Genomic DNA, 26,353 nt, shown 5'->3' with positions numbered 1-26,353 from the left:
TATGACTTAGCAGAGACTGGATTAGAAAAGAAACAGAAATGGCCACAGCGCTCCAAGGCTTGTAACCTACAAGGTGAGAAGAAAGAGCGGGATGGAAACCAGGACGCTGGGATTAAAGGCCTCCTTTGGAAAAGGGACCACGGGTGACGCTGATGAGGTGAGCACAGCTGAGAAGGAGCCTGGTGAGAAATCAGAGCCAGGGGAGCATATCCAGAAAAACAGATGCGTCCTAAAGAAGTTAGAAAACAGCACAGAGGAAATATTTCCTCCTTGGTGATACAATATTGAAGTGCAGAGAGCAGAGTCAGTTACTGGAGGACATACCTTATTTATTTCTTGTGTTAAAGCCTGAACAGAATATATGTTCAGACTTCCATTTTCCATAATAGATACTATGTACCGACCATGTGGGCTAATTACTGATGAGCTAATTCCTTCTTCGACGCTCCCAATTTCAAAGAGAAGTTTACAAGTCTGTATGTTGACAAATCTCATGATCCCGTCTTGACTCAGCACACCGAGAACCTGAGGAGACAAACGACGACACTGTGACACTTGAGAGCCCAGTGCCTGGGAGTTCACATGCATAGAGACTAGCTATATGTGTGTACATTTATATGTGTGTCATGCAAACATATTTTAAAAGTAATGTATTCATTTTATATAATTTCTAAGAGGGCAGTTCAACTTCCAGTGAGCCATTATGCATTCTGAAGCCACTAATGATGGCTCGTGTGGATGTGTCTGACTCTGACATGGTATGGAGTACACCCCTGGAAACCATGGAAGGCTTTGGCTCCCCTAGGCAGGTCACCTCCACCGAGACACAGGGTCAGGTGCTGACCTTCACCTCCACACTGGCTGTCAGCGGCAGGAACGAGGCACATGTGCTCTTGGTGAAGGCTCCCCACTCCCTGCCAATCTTCAGCCACTCTAACTGACATTTGGTGAATGGACTGAGATTATGGGCTATAGTAGTAGGAAGCTAGTCTTCAATGGGAAAATAATGTAAATTTAAGTCATATGATTGTATTATGTGGGCAAAGCCTCTTGCACCTGTGGCCTGGGGGCCATGGCTACAACCTATAAGCACACAACTCTGCCATTCCAGTGTCGTGTTGCTGCACGGTGGTAACAGGAAAAGCTCTTCCACTGGCTTGCTGGCGGGCACAGCGCTCCATGTGTGCAGCAGACGCAGGCTGCTCTTGAGAGCAATTTGGAAAGACCCTGCCCTAATTACAGATAACTCTGTGAAATGACTTCAACTCTCAGATTTTTATCCTACAAATAGGATATGAAAAATGACATTTGCGAAAATTTAGTTATCTAGTGAGGCAACACTTATAACAAAAAGGACTAAGAATATATTAAGTGCCCAATAACAGAGAAATTATTTAAACACATCTGATTTAAACACAGATAAAGAAGAATATAAATATTATGAAGCCATGAAAGTCATTTTGTACTAATATAGAATAATTCCCAAATTAAGAAAAAAGGTATAATGTCTGAGTTTTCTTTCCTGCCTGATTCCCACAGTCATTAGGTACCAAAGAATCACCCAGAAGTCTATATTAGTTATAAACTGATTGGCCCATTAGCTCAGGCTTCTTATTAACTCTTATAACTTATATTAGCCCATTATTCTTTTTTTTTCCTTTTCCTTTTTTTTTTTTTTTTTTTTTGGTTTTTCGAGACAGGGTTTCTCTGCAGCTTTAGAGCCTGTCCTGGAGCTAACTCTTGTAGACCAGGGTGGCCTCGAACTCACAGAGATCCGCCTGCCTCTGCCTCCGGAGTGCTGGGATTAAAGGCGTGCGCCACCACCGCCCGGCTAGCCCATTATTCTTATCTATGTTAGCCACATGGCTCGGTACCTTTTTCAGTGGGTCAATCACATCTTCCTTCTTCTGTGGTTGAGACAGGACTGGGGAGGAATGGGCTGCCTCCTTCCCAGAATTCTCCCATTCTCATTGACCCGCCTCTACTTCCTGTCTGGTTGTTGGGCCTATACTTCCTGCCCGGCTACTGGCCAATCAGTGTTTATTTAAAACATAATTGACAGAATATAGACAATTGTCCCGCACCAGTATAAGGCTGTGTGGGGCAGAGGGAGTGAATAACTACACAAACAGGAGACAGGATGCAGCTAACCTCCAATACCTATTTGTAAACTTTACAATTCTAACCACATGAATGAACGATTTAGAAATCTTAAGTAAAACAAGTTAAGATACCCATGAGCTTACATATTACATATGTGTGTATTAACTACATGAACCACATATGAATTTAACTTTAAATTTATGACTGTGACTGTCAATTTAAAGTTAAAGCAATTATTTATCAGTAATACTAAAGAACACAGGCTTTTGAATTTTCTTCAACTCTAGAGTCCACACACACACACACACACACACACACACACACACACACACACACACAAAATAGGTAAAATTTAAGAATTGTGTCAATCATGTTACAGGTGGCATAGGAGCTGATGAAGATGAAGCTGGGATGCGGGTGGGGTGGGGGCATTATGGGGAGCTGGAGGGAGGTAGTGTGGGTGGATATGGCTAGCATACTTTGTATAAATGTGGAAACTTTCAAAGAATAGGGATGATTAAAAAGAGAAATACCTGAACAACAGAGCCAACATGGGTCTGGAAGCAGAGCTGGCTCTTTCTGTTACTAACCTGATTGGAACCAGCATCAAAGCTGTCAGGAAGGAATTCCAGATGGCGAACAGCTCGGACCTTAGTAGGCATCTGGATGATTCTGAAGAGCTGTGTGGTCTCCAAACACCACAAATGCAGGTGGTTGGATTTGCCTCCAGCAGCCAAGATTCGGCCATCTCTACATTTAAAAATACAAACCCAGTGAGGGACCAAGAGCAACTGAGCTGTGTGTGCAGCAGTGCTTGCCTGCAGTCTGCTGTGAGGTCAACTGGTCACGCCGACCTTAGGCACCTCTGGACTCTGGGAACACGGCTATTTACGCTCCTGAGGAAAAGAAGACTACATGTGGCCCGTGGACCATACAGGATGGCTCAGGTTCACAGCTTCTTGATAGCAGCACTTTCTTGGGTGGGCTCTGCTTGCTAGAGGCAAGCGTTCTCATTTAATCCTAGCCATATTGCTTAGCAAATTAAAGACTCATGTGGTCAGAAAAAGAGATATATAATAAAGATAGATTCAAAGATGAAGAAAACCTCTAAATGGTTTACTGTGTGTTTATGTAGGCTTGGGGGGAAAGAAGGATAAAGTCCTTAAAAGAAAAAAGAAAAAAAGAGAGTAGTTAGGTGTGGTGGCACACACTTTTAATCCCAACACTTGGGAGGCAGAGACAGGCTGATCTGTGAGTTCAAGGACAACCTGGTCTACAGAGTAAATTCCAGGACAGCCAAAGATACACAGATAAACCCTGTCAAGAATTAAAAATAAAAATAAAAGAAATAGAGGTTAAAATAAAGCCATGTAAAGATGAAAAATACATAGAGTCTGGATACTGTATGTTATTGTATTGTCTTTAAATTGTTTGATGGCTGAGGAAGGAGCAAAAGCTGCTAAAAGATATCTGATTATAAATGCTGTTGGATTAATCCAACATATATATTTTGAAAATACCCTGACTTTAAAATATAAGTCAAAAGGTATGTTATTTTGGAAAAGAGGTTTTGCTTTTGTTTCTACAGGAAATGAGAGGCTGTGAATTCATTCTGGATTAGAAAAATCAGGTTTGATCAAGGAAGACCCCCCTGAAAAATCTTCAATAGGAGCAGATGGTGCAGATGTCTGAGTTCTACATCCAGAACAGATTCAAGATGCTGCCTGAGATGATCAAGCCTCACAGTATAATCCAGTCAGACTTGATCGTAATTCTAAATTTTCTTTAGGTCCCCATAAGATTATCAGCGCCCCCAATCAGCAGGAAATAGCCTGGTAAACTATGCCCACATTCCCAAAATATGGATTATGGATATTTGTCTTTGCTTAGAATGTTGGTTACAAGTTGTTATGGATAATGGTCAGTAGAAAAGCTCAACAAAGGAGATTCGAATCAGAGTTCTTGTTTAAAAAATGGGGAGGGGAGTGCTGTGGGACAATGGTCTGTACCCTGTCACTTGTGTTTTATATAAACGCTGATTGGCCAGTAGCCAGGCAGGAAGTAGAGGTGGGGCAATGAGAATTCTGGGAAGAAGAAAGTCTGCAGTCATCACCCAGACAGAGAGGAAGTCAGACACAGAGCAAGCAAGATGTGACTGCCTTGCCGAACGAAAAAGGTATAAAAGTACGTGGTTAACACAGACAAGAATTATGGGCTAATATAAATTATAAGAGTTATAAGAAGCCTGAGATACTAGGCCATTCAGTTTATAATCAATGTAGGCCTCTGTGTGATTTCTTTGGGACTTAATGACTGCGGGAACTGGGCAGAACAGAAACCTCAGTCAACAGTATGGTTATGTTCCCCAACGGTAGAAAGACACACTGAAATATTTACCAATGAGATGATTCATGTAAGCTTTGCTCCTAAACAAGACAACAGAGAAATGGGCAGAGACAGAAATAGGACCAGAACTGGCTGACAACTGTCCAGCTGATGAGTGCACAAGTTTCTCCATTTTTATATATAATCAAAAGTTGGCACAATAGCCAGGAAGTAGTGATGCAAATCTTTAATCCTAGCACTTCGGAAGCAGAGGCAAGGCAGTGTGGTCTATAGAGCTAATTCTAGGAAAACCAGGGCTACAAAGAGACCCTGTCTTGAAAAACCAAAGTTCGCATGATAAAGTAAAGTCAAAGGTCTGTAGATTACATCTAAAGCTGAAGGATTTTCCCCCAAGATCCTAAATAGAAATTTAGAATTTTTAAATAGAAACTAAATTTCTTAAAAATGCCTATTACCTGGTCACAGCAAACACTTTGTATACGATGCTAGAGCCTTCAGGTGGAGCCGGTAATTGGTACTTGCAAAACAGAGTATCACATTCCCAGGCGAAGATGGAGTTGTCTTTAAAGCAGCTGAGGATTGTATTACTGAACGGGAGAAAGAAAACCTAGAGACAGAGAAGGTCACCTTTCACCCTGGGTCCACACAGTCCTCTTAAATTTAAAACTACACACAGTTATTTTCTTCTTTTAAGTTGATCTCTTCTAACACTGAGAAAATACATCTTAATATATGATAGTATAATACCAGTATTTCATAAGCTATAATAAATAAAAATAATGGCAAACCCTTTCAACTAAAAAGTTGACTACAATGATGAAATACATAAAATTCTCAATAACAATTTAAAATGTCAGCTTATATCTAATAATTAGATGCCTCTGATGAAAATTAGATACCTCTGAATCAAATATTTTACACTAATGGACATATTTATATACATATACAAAGTACACATGTGCTATACAGTCATCTGCCTATTGTCCATACATTCAATGAAGATGAAAATCTCCAGTACCTAGCAGCATGTTGTAAAGCTGTAGCACAAAACTCACTGCTCATATGTTTATGATGCCAGGCAGTGATGGCGCACACCTTAAATCCCAGCACTCAGGAGGCAGAAGCAGGCGGACTCTGTGAGTTTGAGGCCAGCCTGGCCTACAGAAGTTAGTTCCAGGGTAGGCTCCAAAGCTACAGAAACTGTCTCAAAAACAAACAAACAAACAAAAACCATCTACGATGATGTTGGTGTAAACAAACCTGCAATGCCAGTTGCATTCAGTGTACGCAATAATGTACAGTGCCTAACACGGTAATAGTAAGCATGACTGTTTCCAGTTCATACATCTATTCCACTTTTAATCACCACTTCAGATAATCCTCCCACTTTTTCTGAGCATGCTGCTTCACACTGGCAGCAGCTTCAGACACCTCCTGCTCACATGCTCCATGGCTACATCCAGAGTCACTGACCTGTACCATCTGGATTGTGTGAGCATGCTGCCGTGTTCACACAACAAAACTGCTCAACAATGCCTCTCTCAGAACACCCACGTGGTTCAGGGATTCCGATTCTGTATTCATACGAACACTATTAAAAACATAAACCACGCTAAAGAATACTGCATGTTGGTGGAAGCCTAGAAAGGCTCCGTCATGGTCCTCTCTAGACAAGAGAGTCCCACATGCCTCAAAGGTCTTAATAGCATCCCTCCCGAACCAGTTAACGACTCTGAAGAGTAAGTCCTCTGGGAACCACTGGAAATGTGATGATAAATGTAAATACTATGTGTTCCCACGAAATGAAAGTGTATACACAACCACATTTGATTAGACATGTCACTTTAAATAAGAGAACTGAGGGTGGAAGCAGAGCTGAAAATGTTTTTTGTTTGTTTTTTCAAGACAGGGTTTCTCTGTATAACAGTCCAGAGGGCCTTGAATTTATATAACCTCCGCTTCTGCTGGGATTAAAGGCGTGCGCCACCTCTGCATAATGGAAGTGGCATCTTTTATTCTATTTCTCACTTTTCTGTTACATAAGCTTTAACCAATGTCTCTTTTTGAATATAAAGGTTTTTCTAGGGCTAGGGGTGTGGTTGTGGCTCAACAGTAGAGTGATTGTCTAGCATGCCAGAGGCACCTGAATTCCATCCCTGGCACCCCAAAACAAAATCCAAAATACTGAAATTGATCACTGACAGCCTCAATATATCTCTCTGGATTTAACTGCATAAAACGTATACACACACACACACACACACACACACACACACACACACACACACACACACACAAATATATATGCTACACATAAACATGTATATAAAGTACCATGAAACATAGAAGTCAAGGTCATTGTTGATAAGACACATAAAAGCCTAACCAAAGTACCTAAGATCAACAGAGCCCAATCGGAAGGGCCCTGCTCCTCACTTGTGCTGGGCACACAATGCCACAGGCCATCCCTGGACCTTCTGATACAGACTTACTATGTGAGAAGATTTATAACATGATCTTAGAGCAAGAATTGGCAATGAATATATTATAATCCATAATGAACACATTAAGACACTTTCAAAACTGGTGTCAAAAAGTGACTTCAGAAAATTCTTATTTTAATTAGCAGTCATTTTTTTTGTAGAAAAGTAATAAAGTTTATTCCTACTGGGAGAAGCAAAGGCTTAAAAGTTAATGAGCATCAACTTCTATTTTAGGTGAATAGCTGTGATAAGATTATTGCCTGCATGATTATTCATTACCAGATTTGTGATTTTAATTGCTAGATTTTAATGATTATAAAATTGTTCCTAATGAAACATGTCATTATTATTTAGATAATGTCATCTCCTGACAACATTAAGTACTTAGAAAAAAACCTTCAAAAAAATTAACAAAATGCACGGGAGGGGGGACAATTGAGCTGGGGGGGGGCGAGACTTGCTTCCTTGTGGCGTATGAAAACTCTAAGCTTTCTGTATTTGTCATTTTCTATTGCCATGACAAGATGCTGTTGGCTATGCATTTAGCTCACAGTTCTAGAGGGCGGAGAGCACAGTCTTGCTCCTGCTGGGATCTGGTGGGTCTCTGGCTACATCATCACGCAGCATGACGGTGGCAGGCCTGCAGAGGGAGCGACCATGCAGATATGCTGGAAGCCAGAGGGCTCAGAGGCATGGCCTCTTTGCTTTCTCTCTAACTCCATCACCTTTCCTTTCTGCCTTCCCTCTTTCTCTCAGAGTTCTCAAGAATATTTAATCCATTTCACCTTCCTAATGCTGCGGCCCTCTAATACAGTTTCTCATATTGTGGTGACCCCCAACCATAAAATTATTTTTATTGCTACTTCATAGCCATAACTTTCCTACAGTTATAAACTACAATGTAAATACCTTGCAGGCAGGATATCTAATACACAAACCCTATGAAAGTGCCATTCAATTCCCAAAGGGGCTGCGACCCACAGGTTGAGATCCACCACTCTAAGGGTAGAGCATCTTAGAGGTTCTGCTAGGCACCAACACGGCCGCCTCTGGACACATCCCACTCTAAAGAAAAATACTATTACTACTTAGATTTTAAAGAACACATCGAGAGAGACGCTCAGGGTGCAGCCCAGTTGGTAGAGTGCTTGCCTACCATGCATGAAGCCCTGGGTTCAATCCCTGGCACTGAATAAACAGCATGGTGACATGCCTATAATCCCAGCACACTGGTCTTCATTAGCTACACAGTGAGCTCACGGCCAGCCTAGGCTACGTTAACTTACCCCAAATACATACATACATACATACATACATACATGCATACACACACACACACACACACACACACACACACACACACACACACCCCAACTTTACTAAGCACTGTAAAGCCCTGGATAGATGATCACCTTAATCATTGAAGTCAGCGCTGAGGTAGGCATAGCAACTATTCTGATCTTACACTGGTAAAATACCTTGTGGAGAAGATGACCAGGAATGTACTCAGCCCTTTAGACTAACCTCCTGCTTCTAAGAAATGCAGAGGACAGGCAGCAAGTTAAATAGTGACGAGGGTAGGACCAGCGCAGGCTGTGCGGCCTCTCCCTCTCCCGAGGTGAGAGAACTTTGTAAACACTGGCATCACAGAGAAACAGAATGGGACACTCTTTTAGATTAAAAGTACCATTATGACGTTAACTTCATAGTGAAAGTACCATCAATGTAAATAAAGGCTCCATTTAAATTACAAATCAAAACTTGGAATAAAAGTATCCTGTCAGTAAAAATTTGATCAGATTTAAGGTTTTATTTTGAAGCTTCCATTTCCAACACTGTACATCAGGAAGCAGAAATGATTTGGCCATCTTCAAATTTTGCAAAGCCCAGGAAGGAAGACTTGATTTATTTAGTCATTCCTTTTTTTTTTTTTTTTTTTTTTTTTCGAGACAGGGTTTCTCTGCAGCTTTAGAGCCTGTCCTGGAGCTAGCTCTTGTAGACCAGGCTGATCTCGAACTCACAGAGATCCACCTGCCTCTGCCTCCCAAGTGCTGGGATTAAAGCCGTGCGCCACCGCCCGGCTCTAGTCATTCCTTTTTTTAATGGCTGGCCTGCAATCAGGTTGGTCTTGAACTTGCAGCAATCCTGTGGACTCCTGAGGGCTGAGGTTACAAGGCATAAGCTGCATACCTGGCTAATTTATATTTTTGAGTGTTCTGTTTTAAAGGGCTATATAACTTCGCTTTTGTATTATATTTATTTTCATGCACATATGTGACAGAACACACTTGGTGGTGAGAGGACATCTTGCGGAAGTCAGTTCTCTTTTCCCATCCTGCGGGTCCCAGGGACCAAACTCAGGTCATCAAGCTTGGTGGTAAGGGCCTTTCTTGCTGAGCCATCTTGTTTGCCCAACTATCTCTCTTGGAAAGAGTTTGCTGGTAACTTATAGACTACGGTGCTCTATTATTTTACTATATACTTACATGCATGCATCACAGTACATACAAACACACACTGTCTCTCTCTTTCTCCCTCTCTAACTGAATTCTCATACTTACTAAAATCCGGAGACATTTTAACTAAATGCCTAGGTGACCAGCACTGTTCATGCTAAGGGCAGGAGGCTACTGTCACGTTCCACAGCCATCTCCACTGAGGGTTCAACTCCCACTCCTCTTTATGGTTTGGGATTTAAAATTCAATTTAAGCGCTAAAGCAATTAAAGAGGGAAAGACCTACTAAGACATTTGGCTCCTGTCCCTAATGAACACGCTGCCTACAACTTCTATCTTCTTTTTAATTATTAAAAGCACACTAAAGAACTCTGGGATTTCCATGGAGACCGCATGATAAATTTTTGGTTGACATGCAGTATTAGCTGCTCATGTTAATAACGAAGAGAATAAAGGCAACATCACATTACAACATAGCCTAAATAAAGCAATTAATCTCACAGGAGACACAGATACTACTAAAAACAATACTGAGCTAATCAGAGAAAAAAATATTAAACATGGAAAGCAAAATAAATGAATCTTTTTAAAGGTGGTATATTTATACATGAGACACTAGTTAGTGAATAAAAGGAATAAAATACATAAAACAGGCCTTATATAAGTCAATACCAAATAGTTCAGTTTATATGAGTTTTATAATAGACAAACCAAACCACAGTAAAAAGATATCGGAGCTACCCATGAGTGGATATGAGGACTGAGTCGTGGAGGGACAGGGACAATGCGCCCTGCAAAGTAGCCTACTACATGTTTATATAATTATGAACTGAGAAAAGAACATAAAGAAGTGCAATAAAAATAAAAAGAATTCAGGCCGGGCGGTGGTGGCGCACGCCTTTAATCCCAGCACTCGGGAGGCAGAGGCAGGCGGATCTCTGTGAGTTCGAGACCAGCCTGGTCTACAAGAGCTAGTTCCAGGACAGGCTCCAAAGCCACAGAGAAACCCTGTCTCGAAAAACAAAAAAAAAAAAAAAAAAAAAAATAAAAAGAATTCAATACATGTGACTGTTGGCTAGATCCAAATGGACTTTCAAGTTAGTGTCTGTGTATGCAGTGCTCAACACTGGCTTGTTTTGAGCACGCCGTCCTCGACCCAACCCTCAGTTCATGGCAGCTATTCACTCTGGGGATTAATATGCTAATGACCTGATGGGCCTTGATGGCTGACTGCCCTGCTTTATTTTGGTTTTGCCTCTGGATACCTAATAGAATGCAAGTTATATTTTTTGGTCTGCTTACTCCTTAAAATCCTATGCAGGGATTTCATTCTCATGTTATTTTTTTCCTATAAATTTAAGAAGCAAGTGGCCATTGCTACCAGCAAAAATCATAAGACAGCTAAGACTTACTCTTTGGTTAAGATTATCTAGTTCTGAATCCAAATATTAGTGGGAATCACCTAGATTAATAATCACCTAGATTAATTAACATAGTGTTGCATGGACAGCTTTGGTCATTCCCATTGTGTGGGCTTCCATCATGGAAGATTCAATTAGATATAGACTCAATTTAATACGTTTGACATGAAGAGAGAGAGAGAGAGAGAGAGAGAGAGAGAGAGAGAGAGAGAGAGAGAGAGAGAGAGAGAGAGAGAGAGAGGTGGTGGTGGTACACACCTTTAATCCCAGCACTCGGGTGGCAGAGGCAGGTGGATCTCTGTGAGTTCAAGGCCAGCAGTCTGATCTACAGAGCGAGTTCCAGGACTGGCTCCATAGCTACTGGGAAATCCTTTCTCGAAAAACAAGAACAAAAACAGAATCCTCAATAAAAAGCACATTTCATCTTCTTTGTGGAAAAAGAAAAAAGAAAAAAAAAGGGTATGATGACAATTCCTCAGGCAACAGTAAGGATCACCCTACAGGTCACAGGCATTCACATCGGTCACCCTCACCAAAAGTGTGTAGACATTTCATATGCAAACATGTGTAGGCTTAAGTACTTAAGTACAATGATGTTCACATTTAAATTTAAATTTACATTAAAACACATAAGCAACAATCAGTGACCAGATGATCAATCATACACTAACATGTAACAAACTATAGAGTAGAGTAGCATGTTAATGAAGGACTCTAGATGACAGGTACCCATGTTCACTAGGAAATTTTAAAATTTATAAATCTGCTGCATGTTTAGAGCTGTTTATAGCAAAACTGGAAAAGGGTTAAACTTAAAATCTTAAAATCTTCCCCTTACAACAGTGGAAGTTTCACGGCTATAATAATTTAAAAGAAAAATTTCAGTGCTCTGATTATAACCGTAAGCAACAGTTAAACCCAACTCCTCTGCCTGCGCTGGTGAGAACACAGCCACTGAAGGTACACAAATCACTACTTTCTGTCCCCCTTGCATCCCGTGACCAACATCCGGTGGGAGGGCACAAGCCACCATCGCTGACCTTCTGTATCCCCACAGACTGGCGGATGTTCAGCTTTCTTTTCCTCTGGAAAGTGTCCAAGTCCCAGAGCTGAGCAGTGTCTGAGGAAGTAGTGATGGCGTATCTCCCGGATGCGTGCACAGAGATGGAACTAACTGACGATTCATGCCCTCTCATCCAGCTAACCAGCTCCTTGGTGACTGTGGGGACAGTGAAATTGTTACATGTAAAGCGTCACTCGTGGATTAATAAAACACTACACACAAACAGCATGCAAGGACTGATTCAACTAATGGCCAGGGACATAAAGGCACCTCCTTTAACATTGGCAAAGTTGGCAGCCTGCAGCTAACATTTACCACAGGAGTGTTAGCAACATATAATCATGGAGATTTCATGAGACCTACTGAGGGCTTAAAAGTAGCCACAGTGGGCCGGGCGGTGGTGGCGCACGCCTTTAATCCCAGTACTCGGGAGGCAGAGGCAGGCGGATCTCTGAGTTCGAGGCCAGCCTGGTCTACAAGAGCTAGTTCCAGGACAGGCTCTAGAAACTACAGGGAAACCCTGTCTCGAAAAAACCAAAAAAAAAAAAAAAAAAAAAAAAAAAAAAGTAGCCACAGTGGGACACTAGAGCTTGGGTACTGTGACATGGTAACAGCTTTATGTTGCAGTTTACAAATAGTTTGAGGCATAAAGAACACGCTTAGATTTTGTGTATTTTTTTTTCTTTGGTTTTTCGAGACAGGGTTTCCCTGTAGTTTCTAGAGCCTGTCCTGGAACTAGCTCTTGTAGACCAGGCTGGCCTCGAACTCAGAGATCCGCCTACCTCTGCCTCCCGAGTACTGGGATTAAAGGCGTGCGCCACCACCGCCCGGCCACGCTTAGATTTTAAAAACTGATTTAAACAATTTTGCCAGGCACAGAGACACACACCTGTCACCTGGGAGCACCTGGAAGAGTGAGTCGGGGGATGACTGTCAGCCTGAAGTCAGCCTGGACAACATGGTGACTATGAGGCCATTTCTGACCACACGGAGATCCTACTTCAAAAGAAATAAGTGAACCAAGCCACACAGATAATAAAAATTAAAATGAACTTGGGCCACACGTGTTGTGCCCATAATCTCAGCACATGGTAGGCTAAAGCAGAAGAGCTCTGAGCTTGAAGCCTGGGCTACACCGTGACTTCCAGGTCAGTGGGGGCTGTACAGCAAAACTCCAGCACTATAAACAAACACACACACATACACAAATACACACAAACAAACACAAAACACACAAACACACACACAAACAAACACACACAAACATACACACACAAACACACACACACAAACATACACACAAACAAACAAAGAAGTGTTTTGGCTTTGAGGTAGTCGTGTGTGTGTGTGTGTGTGTGTGGTGTGTGTACAGAGAAAACAGTCTGGTAGAGAAAATAGCAAAACTACTCATGATGATTACCACTGAGTAACTAAATGTGAGTTTTATTTTATTCTCACACTTGTTTGAATGTTTCTAAATCATCAATATCCTATTACTTTTGTGATCCAAATTCTTCCTCCCAGAAAAACGGAAGTGAGGAGAGAAAGAAAGCGAGATATAAATCTTGGAAACAAAGTAGGTCAGAGCTGAAGACAGAGCAACAGCTCCTGGGGGAAGCAGCAGCCGGCTGTCTGCGACTCCGCAGTGAAATGAAGAAGGGGAGGACCACACTGGGAGCTTCCCGTAAGCTCCACTTAAACCACTGCTTCCGATTCGGTACTGCCCCTCTCCGCCTATGGTGGGGAAGTTCCCCTCTTATATGAAGTGCAATTCTTTTTTCCTGATGTTGAGTAGAAAACTAGAAGCTGGCCAACTACGCTGCAGTTCTTTGTCTCTAGTGTGGAGCCCGTGATACATCCCTTTCAGGAGCCCGTGATACATCCCTTTCAGGATAGCCCGTCTCGTGTTGTCATTGCTCAAGTCTTCTTCAGGCAGCCATACTGCTGAGGGAGCATGGCTGTAGTAGCTTCCCTGTCAGACTTGCTCTCACAGCCAACTTCCTGGTCAATACCAAGGTTTTTGGTTTTTTTTTTTTTTGGTTGGTTGGTTGGTTGGTTGGTTTTTAGAGACAGAGTTCTCTGTGCCCTGGCTGTCCTAGAATTCACTTTGTAGACCAGGCTCGCCTGGACTAGATCTGCCTGCCTCTGCCTCCTGAATGCTGGGATTTTTAAAATACAGATTATGGGAACTGAACTCAGGTCCTCATGCCTTAAAACAGCCACTTCACCACCTGAGCCATCTCTCCAGCTTCAAGTGCTACTGAGAAGGGGGACAGCAGGTGGGGGCTTGCTTGACAACCTTGGAGACCAGAGTCTTGTTATTATGGGGTAGGAGGTACAAGAGTCATCATCTGTTAATGGATTCTGTGAGGAAGCAGGATTTGCCACAAACAAAGAAAAGGTGACTAGGAAGTGGGACGTGGAGATAGCATCTAAGCAACTTAATGGGGTGTCAGGTTCAATGAGAGACTAGGCTATAAAAAGATGGAGCTAAGACAGAAGAAAATGGTGGCATCCAAGGAAGCTAACTGTAAGCATATAATTTTTTAAACAATTTTTGTTCCAGCAGTGTTGACTGGATTTCTAGGCACTACTAAAAAAGGTAATTATTTCTGTTTATTTGCAGGTGGAGTGCAGTACAAACATTCCAAGTTCCAATTCTGGCTGCTTTACTTTATATAAACCTGGAAAACTGGTCAAGTTAGCTTGCTGCCTCAGTTTCCTCATCTGCAAAATGGTGATAATGATATCCATCTCAGCGAGTTATTAGAATGAAAATAAAGTAGAACATATAAATTCAGAAAATAGTCCTTGGAAAAGAATAAATACAATATAATGTTCACTGTCACTATTATTAACATTAATCATATTTATATTTTTCTAAATATTATATACCATCAGTTATTTAGTAACAAAAAACACAATTAAAATAGTTTTCTTTTCACTTCTGATTAGTTTGAAGAATGAAGGGTTTAGTCTATAATACTCCAGAATGTCAACTTAAAATACATATATATTAATGTGGTATGAGATTTATGGGATTTTTTGTTTGTTTGTTTGTTTGTTTGTTCATTGTTTTTGGCGATAACTGTATAGTAAGACATTTGGCCTCAAAGGAGTCTCATTTTTGTCCATATTCATGGAAAGTAATCTTTGAACTCCTGGGATTTCCCACATGATAGGAATATCTTCATTACTTAAGTCTTCCTTTAGCTACGAATAAATGGCTTCCGTTAAGGACTCAGAGTTGGGGCTGGTCTCACCACAAAGACAAGCAACATTAGCAGACTGAGCATCAGGAAGGCGGGAAAACTGGAAAGGGAATTTATCCACACAGGCAATGCTTCCACCCTGGCAATTATGGGGTGAGAGATATCACCGTCAGACTGCCCTCCCACTCACACACGCGCAATAATTCAGTCAATTAAGTCTGTGTGATGGAGCCTCAATGATAATTCTTGACAACAAAGCTCAAGTGAACTGCCTGCCTCAGCGAGAACTGGCAAAGTCAAGGCATGCTGATGCTGGGAACTCATCACTGAAGACGACAGAAGCATCCTTTTAGAAGCCTCCCAGGTCCTACCCTATGCATCTCTCCCACTGGCTGGCTCTAATGTACGTGCTATATAAGACTGCAGTCAGTCACATGTACAATGCTTTCCTAAGTTCCCCTGAGTTTTCTAGAAGGTTTTTAGCAACCCTGACTCTGGAAGCAGCTAACCTGAAGCAGGAATGGCCCTTGGAGCCCAGACTGTGGCTATCTGAGAGCGTTCTTGAACGTTAGCTCCTGAGACCACACAGACGGGAAAGGGTCTCACAGTCTGTTAACCTACGTTTTATTCCGCTTCAAAAGACAAACTTCTTACCTGTATCAAAACATTTAATAGAATAGTCAGCTACTGCCACAAGGAACTCAGACTTCCTGCGAAGATTAAAGGCCAGAGCTGTGCAAGCTTGTGCTGTTCGCTGAACAAGAGCAAACCTATTAAGAAATAGCTGCATTAGAATCAGAAATTCTACCGGTGATCATAAACTACAATGGTGGAGTCCTTGGAGCAGAAAATGAGACCTAGGAAGTGGTGGGCCAAAAACAGATAGGAAGGGCTAAGAGACCCACTGTGAACGATGAAGGCGCTCCTATGGTGTGAAAATGTCAGGGCTAGGACTACCTCTCAGGCATCATGCCAAGGAGACTGGATTCTACTGCCATAATTGGGAAGCCATTGAATTAAGCCTCTGTTAATTCAGCATAGCAGAATTATGATCGGCCATGTCTTTGGGAAGATGTTTACAGAAGCAATGGCAAGCGACAGACAGAGGGACTGAGAAGAAAGGTCATTGTGAGAGGTACGAGACAAGACATCAGCCAGAGACACAGCATACAGTGGAGGGGACACAGAGGAGGCTATGTCAAGCCAAAAGAGACGTGGGAGCATTAACCATGGGGGAAGAGAAGGAATCAGAGCTTCTCAAGTGTAAAAGAAAGACAAGAATAGGAATCCTAAGAGTTTGTTGTGACCAAATGAAATAATACACAGTGAGTTCTTACAAGAGCTTGACACACAATTAGAATTTTATTTATAAAATATTAAGCTTCTGAGCATAGGGAAAAGGACACGAGCCTGAGGATAGGGAATCTTAAGTCTTATCTTAAGGATGTTGGAGACAAGGGCCCTGGGAAACATTTAGAGCAATGCTGTCAAAAAAAAAAAAAAAAAAAAATGTACATGGGCCATATGTGTAATGCAAAATTTTCTAGGAGCTATGTCATAGTAAAGAAAAAGATACAATTAATTTTAATATCCAAAACCTGAATAATCAAATTTTCTTTTTTTACACTAAGCCTTCAAACTCCAATGTGTATGCCAGCATTACCCTCAGAATCTTTATAGTCACTTTTTGAAGGCTCAAGAGCTGCAGGCAGCTAGTGGTTTTCAGAAAGTGAAGCACTGAGTAATTTCTACAAGTATAATCTGAGTCTATAGCATGTACATGATATCTGGTCACGTAAACACTCAGGGCTCTGCTGGGGATGAGATTATTAAAAAGAGCACTTGGAATGCAGAAGGACAATCCCAGAGCAGGTGCCTGAGCAACACAAAGTACAGGGTAGGCACTGGCTGAGGCCAGAAGACGGGGGTAAAAGGATCAGGGAAGTGGGGAAAACAGCAGAGCTCTAATTTGAAGCCTGGGAGAGGAGGGGAGGGAAGTATTTCGTCTTTACCTATAAGAAGCTGAAGAGACCATAGTGTTGGACAATAAAAAGACTGTTGCTAGTGATTCCCTCCCCACCTTGCCTCGTGGCATGGATACTTAGAGACCGAGCCTACTTAGTCACTTCTGCACTAAATGGAAGAGCAAGGAGGACGATGTTAATTCTTTGTGGTTCTTAGATCTATACACTACAACAAAACTGTTCAAGGGAAATCAAGTTTCTAAATTGCCCAGTGAAGTACCAGAACTTAACAATAAATTAGCAGCAATGAAAAATTTAAATAAAAGAAAAAAGCAAGCAGAGCTGGCAAGATACCTCAGTGGGTAAAGCTTCTTGCCATAAAGACTAATGGGCCAATTTCAGTCCCTGGGACCCGCACGGTGGAAGGCGAGATCAACATGTGCAAGTTATCCTTTGACCTGTGCATGCAAGCTGTGGCACGATGTGCATGCACACACACACAGACACACATAAAATAAATAAAATGCAATATAATTTCTTTTTAATGAAAGGAAAAAACAAGCAGTCGGGATGGTGGCTGCCAGCAATGGGGAAGTGAGGCAGGACTGCAGCAAATCAAGGCCAACCCGGGACATAACGAGACTTTGAAAATCTTTATTCCTCCTTTCCTCCATCCTTCATCAGGGCTTACAGTAGCTTCCCAAGAACTCTGCAGTGCTCTGTAAATCAGTGGTAGGTAACGAACTAGTCAACGGTCAGTAACTTCCTAAACGGGAAGGTCCATACCAAAAGCACCTGCTTACCTGTTTCCACGCAAGTCAAAAGCATAGATGTTTCCCTGGTGGTCCCCAGCAATAAAGGAATCGCCTGAGCCATCAAAAGCCACATTCAAAAACCGCAAAACTTTCGGATGGTATTCAGAAGTGCTGTGAACGATGTTCACTATAATTCTGCCAAAACACATCAATCTAAATGTTACATTCTACACCACATGCCAGCTTTTACACATAGGGTTCTACTGAGGGCTTCCTGCCTGCTTATGCTTCCTGTGACTCTCCCTTCTCTTCCCTATAATCCACCTTATAACGATGGAAAAGCCATTCATTATGAAAGAAGCTAGCATTCATTTATTCATTAATTATTCTAAAACTTACTGTCAGAACTGAAGAAACCAGACACTAGGAATAACTGATAGACAAGGTTCCTGTCCTCCTGTCATTTACAGATACATACAAACAATATGTGTTATGGTGAACAGGCAGCAGGGTCTAAGAGTTTGTCTCTGTAATATCAATGCTCCAAAATGAGTTACATGTGCATGAGCTGTATCTCCGCCTCTAAGAGACTACACAATCCCCTAGCGGGTGTGTGCTGTGAGGATGACTTGCTCCTCACTGCATTCCGGCACCTGACCTCACCACGCAACACACTCACATGACGCTTGTGGAGCTGCTTCTTCATAACCCCCATGAATCACACTTCTCAAATGCTAAGAAATGGAGTTTACTCTTCAATATTATTGCATAGAAACACACAGCATGCATTAAAGTTATGTGAAAATTCAAACATCTTAACCAGGGCTTTAAATTGCTCATACATAAATTCAAGCACAAACATACAATTAAAATAAAAGTGCAAAAGAAAGGATGTACACACGGGAAAAAAGATACACACATATAAACACTGCTAGGTGTGTGCAGAGAACAGGAACATGGGTCACTTTCTCCTACTCTACTTTTCTATTTGGTATAGTTGTTAACAATCATTTACTACTTTCATGGGAAAACTCTGTGAAGGATGTATAGCAATATTTGTTTAATTTACTATTTTTTGAGGATTCTTGTGCCATATAGTTGCTGAAAAACTGTTTATAAAACTTAGAGCACTGGCCCAGAGTGATGGCTCGGCAGGCAGAGCCACTTGCCACCATGCCTGGTGACCTGATTTGATTCCCCAGGCCCACACGATGGAAAGAAAGAAATGACATCCACAAGTTGCCCTCCGACCTCCACATGTATGCCATGCCACACACACACCAAATATAAGAAAAAGCTTGCAGCACAAAATGATTCTTCAATATATATAGGGTTGCACAGTAGAATACACCTATAATACCAGGACTTGGGGCGCAGGGGTGGGGAGTGTGGAAGCAGGAGGACTTGAATTTGACTTGGGCCATACAGTGAGATCTTATCTCAATAACAAAGCATGCATACTCATTCTGGTCTTGAACCAGTACAATCCCTTCCTGTTTAAAACTGTGTGTGTGTGTGTGTGTGTGTACACGTGTGTGTGTCCATGAGCATGAGTGAGTGTGCACATGCCTGGCATGTGGAGATCACAGGACAACTTGTAAGAATCAGTCTCTCCTTTAAGCTCAAGAGGTCAAGCTTGGTGGCAAACTCCCTCACCTTCTGTGCCCTCTGGCCAGCACTCCCTTCTTTATTTCAACAATAGTATTTATCATGAAGACTTTATCTTTCGAATCTCTTAGAAACTGTTTTACTTAGCTGGGCATTGGTGGCGCACTCCTTTAATCCTAGCACTTGGGAGGCAGAGGCAGGTGGATCTCTGTGAGTTCGAGCCAGCCTGGTCTACAGAGCGAGTGCCAGGACAGGATCCAAAGCTACACAGAGAAACCCTGTCTTGGAAAAACAAAACAAAAAACAAAAATAGTTTTATGTGTCTGGATCTACTGAATGTATGTCTGAGTATCCTGCTCATGCATGGTGCCTGCAGATGCCAGAAGAGGGTGTTAGATTCCCCTGGGACTGGAGTTACAGATGGTTATGAGCTACCAAGTAGATACCTGGAATTAAACCTGGATCATCCGTAAGAGCAGCCAATGCACTTAAGCCCTGAGCAATCTCTCCAGCCTCTTGTAGAAGAGTTTTAATACAAATTAAAATCTCATTTTAAAAAAAGACCTTATGGAAGTATGATAAACTGCTATGTATATTACATACTTTCATCAAGGACTGAGTATTATGTAGCTCGTTGGTGAAGCACTTACCTAAGATGTACAAGGCCTTAGGCTGAATACTCAGCAGTGAAAAAAGTTATTTTTCTGCATGTTTATCTAAATATATAGCTTTTTAGATTGACTGGGGACATAGAAAAATTCTTACGATGTTCTTTTTTTTTAAAAAAAAGGATTTATTTAATTTGTATACAGTGTTCTATCTGCATGTACACTTGAAGGCCAGAAGAGGAAGCCAGATCTCATTACAAATGGTTGTGAGCCACCATGTGGTTGTTGGGACTTGAACTCAGGACCTCGGGAAGAGCAGGCAGTGCTCTTAAAGGCTGAGCCATCTCTCCAGCCCCACAACGCTCATTTTTTAACTTTCTTTTTTTATTTATTTTTGTGTCTTTCAAATCATGCATTTCCATTCCGTTCTTTTTCCTGTCCCTTCATATCTGCCCTCTGTCCTTGTAACCTCCCCCCACAAAATAAGATAAAAATTAAGAGAGAGAAAAAAAAAGGAATGATGATAAGGACCTTAAACACTTAAGCACTCTGAAGGCCCAAGGCAGAAGAAGGATCACAAGTTCCTGCAAAGCCTGGGCTTAAAAGTGAGACCTTGTTTCAAAAAACTAAAGCCAGGCTGTTGTGATGGCCCACCCAGTAAAAGTGCTTGCTGCCAAGCCTAACGACCCGAGTTCAATACCCAGGATCCTCATTCATGGTGGGAGATGAGAATCTCCCCAAAGCTGTCTTCTGACCACCACATGTATACTGTGGCATGCAATACAACAAGCAAATGACTGTAATGAAACAAACAAACGAAACCAATACAAAGAACCAACCAAACAAGCTCAAAATAACGGTAGAGCAAATGCAACTAGGTCACCAAGGGCAGTGCTCAGGCTAACAGAGTGTGAGTAAGTGTGACTAGGGCTAATTTCCCGCTCCGAGGATACGGCTGGCAAACCTGGAGCTACTTCACAAATCTTCTGACTCATCTTTGTCTCTCTCAACCCACAGCAATTTTTTTTATTTGACAAATGTAATAATTGCCAACATGCAGGGTGTGTGCGCCATGCAGCGCACGTGGAGGTTGAGGACAACTCTGTTGAGCTGTGAACACCCCTGCTAGTTTTACTTGTCCATCTGACACAAGCCGAGGTCATCTGAGAGCAAAACCTCGGCTGAGGAAGGGTTTGATTAGACTGGTCTGTGGCATGTCTGCAGGGGACTGAGTTGATTGGGTGGCACCATTCCCTGGGCAGGGAGTCCTCAGCTGTATTTCAAATAAGCTACCTGAGCCTAACCCAGAGAGCCGGCCAGCAAGCAGTGCTCCTTCGTAGCTTCTGTTTCACGTTCCGGCCCTGACTTCATTCAGTGACCTGGAAACGTAGGCCAAATAAAAATAAACCCTTTCCTGTCCTAAGCTGCTTTTGGTCGGTGTGTTTTAACACAGCAGCAGGCAGGAAGCTGGAATACGTGAACTCTGGGGATTAAATTTAGGCAGCCAGACGTATGCAGCAAGCATCTTTACCTACCTAGCCATTTCCCTGGCCCAGCAATGGGTATAAATTAGTAGTTCTCAACCTTCCTAATGCTGCGACCCTTTAAACAGTTCCTCATGTTGCGGTGACCTCCAACCATAAAATTATTTTCATTGCTACTTCATAACTAAATTTTCTACTGTTATGAATCATAATGTAAATATCTACTGTGTTTTCCAATGATCTTAGGTGACCCTTGTGAAAGGTCCGTTTGACCCACAGGTTGAGAACCACTAATTTAAATGAATCAAAAGAAAGCTGTATTTTCATAGAAGCACATTAATAAGTAACCTGTTCTTTGTTTTTCAATCTTACATACCTACCTAGATATGCAGCAGCAAGATTGTATCTAGATTGTAACAACAGCAAGAAATGGTGGGTTGGCTACAATTCTCAGCCGTTTTAGAGAAGCCAGAGGCAGAGTGTGCCACTAAACAAACTCCACATTTGGAAACGAGAACGCTGAAGAATCTCCACTATTGACCAGATTTTTTTTTTGTTTGTTTTTTGTTTTGTTTTTCGAGACAGGGTTTCTCTGCAGCTTTTTTAGAGCCTGGCCTGGAACTAGCTCTTGTAGACCAGGCTGGCCTCGAACTCACAGAGATCCGCCTGCCTCTGCCTCCCGAGTGCTGGGATTCAAGGCGTGCGCCACCACCGCCCGGCTTGACCAGATTTTTTTATTCAATAGGTTGGTGGGTCAATCGCATTGATAAAGAAAGGATGGACAACCACCAGAAACCAAAGTGGCTAGGTGGTTAAGGTAAGTGGCTGACCCAACACTTTTAACTGCGTTTTCAGCCTACAAAGACACATATTTTGATTTCTGGGGGAGCAACTAATAGATAAACAGAAAAGTCTCTGGAGTAACAAACCTGGAGACTTGAACGAACTCAAAGTGATATCACGAAGTCCGTGCAAGCCTAGGGAGTCAGAAACACTAAGACATGCACCCTGGGAAACCAAACAAATGTATCACTGGGGCAAAGCCTCCCTCTGACGTCACACAGTAGGCCGGGTCTCAAACCCGGCAAACTCTAAACGGAATGAAAACAAGCGCAGGCGCTGTAGAAGGCCCCCGCATAGTTGACAGCCCCAGCAATAACCACTCCTCAGTGCAAACTGCAGAACTTAGGTTTGCTCCAGCACCGTCCCACAGCGTTCAGCCACAGTAGGCTCTCAACATTATAGATGTGTGCAGTGACTGGAAGATGGCGAGCTTCGGCTTTAGGAGCGATAGATGTGCATTGCCTTCTTTGCTCTCATCACCTCCTGGAGTCTCTTCCCGGATGGAGCAGTCATTAATAAACCAAAGCAGGCGGAGTCTGGCACTTAGCAGAACTGCAAACTCTTTCGCACAAATCGAAGAGCCTCCTCCTGCCTCCCGCTCCCTGGGATCCAGGACCAGAACCTGGGACGCATCTGCAACCTAAACGGCTTCCGGAGCTACTTGCTCCTTCTGAGGTCCCAACCCCGGGAAGCAGCGCTGGGCCAGAGTCAGAACCCCGGGGCCGTCACCCCACCGCCACGCTTCCCCTCTCAGCCTCCTGCAGACCCGCCCCCTCGCCGGACCCCACACCCCATGGCCTCACCCGTCGTGAGTGGCCGGCGAAGGCTTGCGGTGCCATATCTTGCCGCTCTCCTTGTTGCCCAGGTCAGTGCTCTGCATGTCGAAACCCCACTCGGGACCACTGCGGGCAGGGTGGGTAACCGTCCCGAGAGCTTCCCGGCAGGCTCCGCGCGCCCAACCCGGGAAATTCGAGCGGCCGCCGCGAGGTCTCCGCCCCCCGAGGACAGTACCAATCCTACGGCGGACGCCCTTTCTAGTTACAGTCAATCAGAATGCACATCGTCCACATCCGCCCTGGCCGTCCCTCCACTCAGGACCATGGGATGGGCCAACGACTTCTTCCCTGGACTCCACCCCTTTTCTGAGGCATCTTCCAAGACTGCGACCCAAAGGCTTCTGGGAGTCGTAGTTTTCTGAAGACGAAACTTGTAACCTGCTCTGTGGCCGCCTCTAGGCTCAAACAGACTACGGAAGTGTTTTTCTAGTGAGAGCGCCTGCCTCCTGCATTCCGTTCTAAATCGCGTTTAGAGAATAAAGGATTTATAGAAACAGTTAATGCAGAAGCAAAAAGACAAGTATGCTGAGAATTTACAGAATTCCTTTCCTAGAACTTCTAGGCTCCGCATAACCTCCTAGCTAAATATTCTGTTCTTTTTGCCATAGTCATCGTGATTTAATGGTATAAATTTACAAGAAACTCCCATATTATGGTTTCCAGTCTACCAGTTACAATCTAGAAAACCAAAGCAGTCAAGAACCAGATTCATTGACATCGGAAATCTTTTTTTTTTTTCTTGCAAAATTCACTTAATGTTTATCTAGTGCTTACCATGTGTGGCTCTCCTGCGTGCGTAGCATACTAACTTAATTTGCAGAGAAAAACTTAACAATTTAAATAACACTTCAGTGCTGTACGAAGTTGAGAATTCGTTTCAGATCAAATTGTCCCACATTTGGTGTATAAAACAACAGAAATATATTCTCTCAGCATTCAGTGTCAAGAGTCTGTCAACAAAGATTTTCTTCGTTGTCTGGGATACCCACCTTCTGCTTGTTGTAAATCTCTCTGTACTTTTCTCATATGTGAAAATAAATGGAAAAATCATAATAAAATAAAAATTAGATGAGGTTTTCAAAATAAAGTAAAAACGTCTGTAAGGAAGCAGATCTTGGGCTGCCCTCGCTGAGCCTACTGCCCGGGAAGATGATCTTTGGCTATAGTCATAGCTTTGGGCTACAGTCGTCTGATGAGCCTATTGCTTTTGAGACTTAAGGTGTCTTACCAGAAACTTTACTCAAGAGATATTACGTGTATGTATATATTTCCTTCTTATTGCTGATAGGTTACATAGCCCCTGCCACACAGCTCCTGCCCTTCCTCGGCTTCAATAGATGCTTCTCTGTTTTAAGTAGTATTTATTTATGTATTCAGTGTTCTGCCTGCACGTATGCCTACAGGCCAGAAGAGGGCACCAGATCTCATTTTGAATGGTTGTAAACTACCATGTGGTTGCTAGGAATTGAATTCAGAACCTCTTTAGCAGTCAGGGCTTTTAACTGCTGAGTCATCTCTCCAGCCTCCAATAGAAGCATCTTACAAGTGTTTGCTGCTTTGCAATAAATCAGCACACTTCTGACCCATAAATGCTCCTATTTTACCTATTTCGTTTGGAACACTCGTGCAAGACAATTTGAATCTGTATCACCTGAATTTCAGTTCTTAAGTCTCTCTAACAAGGTTCTCTTGAAGTCTCAGAGCTTGAATTGATTGTTGTTGACTAGGGCACTTATAACTGGATTTAGGATTCACAAGAATAATCCAGAATAATATTCTTTTTTAAACAATTTATTTTATGTGCATTGGTGTGAAGGTGTCAGATCTCCTGGAATAGGAGTTAGAGACAGTTATGAGTTGCCAGGTGGGTGTTGGGAATTGAATTCAAGTTCTCTGGAAGTGAGTTCTCTTAACTGCTGAACTATCTCTCCAGCCCCCAGAATAATATTCTTATACGAAAATTCTTAACTTAATCACATTTTCAAAGGTTGTGTGTGTGTGTGTGTGTTTGCGTGTGTTTAATAAGCTTCATGAATACTAAGAGATTGGCATATGGACATATATGACGGGGAGAGATGAAGCATTCCATCTACCATGGTAAGTGCTATTATTATCCCTATTTTTTAGACAAGGAAATTGAAGTGGGGGAAAAGCGAAATAGAATTCTCATCCCTCTGTTCCTGATCCCTATGATTTTCAGCAACAGAAAAAGCAACAACAAAAGAAGTATCTAGTCAAGCGTGCTGATGCATACCTGTAATCCTAGTACTTGGGAGAATGAGGCAGGATGATTTCGAACTGGAGACCATCCTGAGCTACAGAGTGATTCTTTAGCTAAAAAAAAAAAAAATCATGTGGATCATTAGTCAATAACAGATACATACATACATACCTATATATGTAGCTTTATTTACATAAAGTGTATTGTTGTATAAGTTTTGACATAAGTACCCATTGTGAAACTACTACCAAATCAAGATGCTGAACACTCTATCATCCTAAATTTTCCCTCTGTATTAGCTGGGCGGTGATGGAGCACACCTTTAATATCAGCACTTGGGAAGCAGAGGTGGGCTGACCTCTGTGAATTTGAGGCTGGTCTACAGAGTTGGTTCCAAGACAGCCAGGGCTACACAAGAAACCCGGTAAAAAGAAAAAAAAAATCCTCCTATACCTTTGTAATCGTTTTCTGTCCCCCTTTTATCTCCTTGGCATTGGTTCCTTACATTTTCTAGAAATTTATATAAATGGAGTCCTATTCATCACCCACCTATTTTTCTCCTCCAACTGGCTTCTTTCATATACCATGAGTTTGGAAGTATTATTAAGAGATCCATTTGTTTTGTTGGGATACTAGTTAGTCATCATTTTCATGGCCAAGTGGTGTCTCATTATATCCTTATAATGTGTCTACTCATTCGTGAACGCTGCCATGTCTGCAGTTTTTACTTATTCCCTGTAAAGCTGTTGCGAGTGTTCCTTGTATTTCCCTGGGGGGTGTTATTGAAAGTGGAGCCACCGCCTTGTGTGGCAGACCTCAGTCTGGCTTTTCAGGGAAGCTGGCACATGTGTTCAGCACGTTTGTGTTATTTTCCTCCCCACCCTCAGAGCAGGAATTCAGGTACTCCACGTTTGTAATGAATCTTCGTCATTTTGGCCACTCTGGGAATA

At 42.4% G+C, this 26,353-nt stretch overlaps 1 protein-coding gene across 4 annotated transcripts in view; it reads right to left on the bottom strand.

Annotated features, from left to right (window-relative positions):
* Tbc1d31 (TBC1 domain family member 31) overlaps positions 1-23,335 on the bottom strand; it is a 52,963-nt gene extending 29,628 nt beyond the window's left edge. For 3 of the 4 annotated variants that reach the window (XR_005286865.2, XM_038342533.2, XM_038342534.2), the window contains exons 1-7: positions 23,150-23,335; positions 17,852-17,998; positions 15,739-15,854; positions 11,850-12,028; positions 4,905-5,056; positions 2,694-2,853; positions 325-525 (exon numbers count right to left, since the gene is read on the bottom strand). Coding sequence is in view for 3 of the 4 variants with exons in the window: in XM_038342533.2 (XP_038198461.1) it covers positions 325-525; positions 2,694-2,853; positions 4,905-5,056; positions 11,850-12,028; positions 15,739-15,854; positions 17,852-17,998; positions 23,150-23,226 (1,032 nt within the window). In the remaining variant the exon portion in view is untranslated. Of the gene's footprint in view, positions 1-324; positions 526-2,693; positions 2,854-4,904; positions 5,057-11,849; positions 12,029-15,738; positions 15,855-17,851; positions 17,999-23,149 lie in introns of those variants that run through there. The other variant, XM_038342535.1, reaches the window with a different exon arrangement.
* Positions 23,336-26,353: the final 3,018 nt, after the last annotated feature.

Source organism: Arvicola amphibius, chromosome 9 (assembly GCF_903992535.2).
Source record: "Arvicola amphibius chromosome 9, mArvAmp1.2, whole genome shotgun sequence".
Classification (NCBI taxonomy): Eukaryota; Metazoa; Chordata; class Mammalia; order Rodentia; family Cricetidae; genus Arvicola; species Arvicola amphibius.
This window is presented reverse-complemented; position numbering and strand designations above follow the sequence as displayed.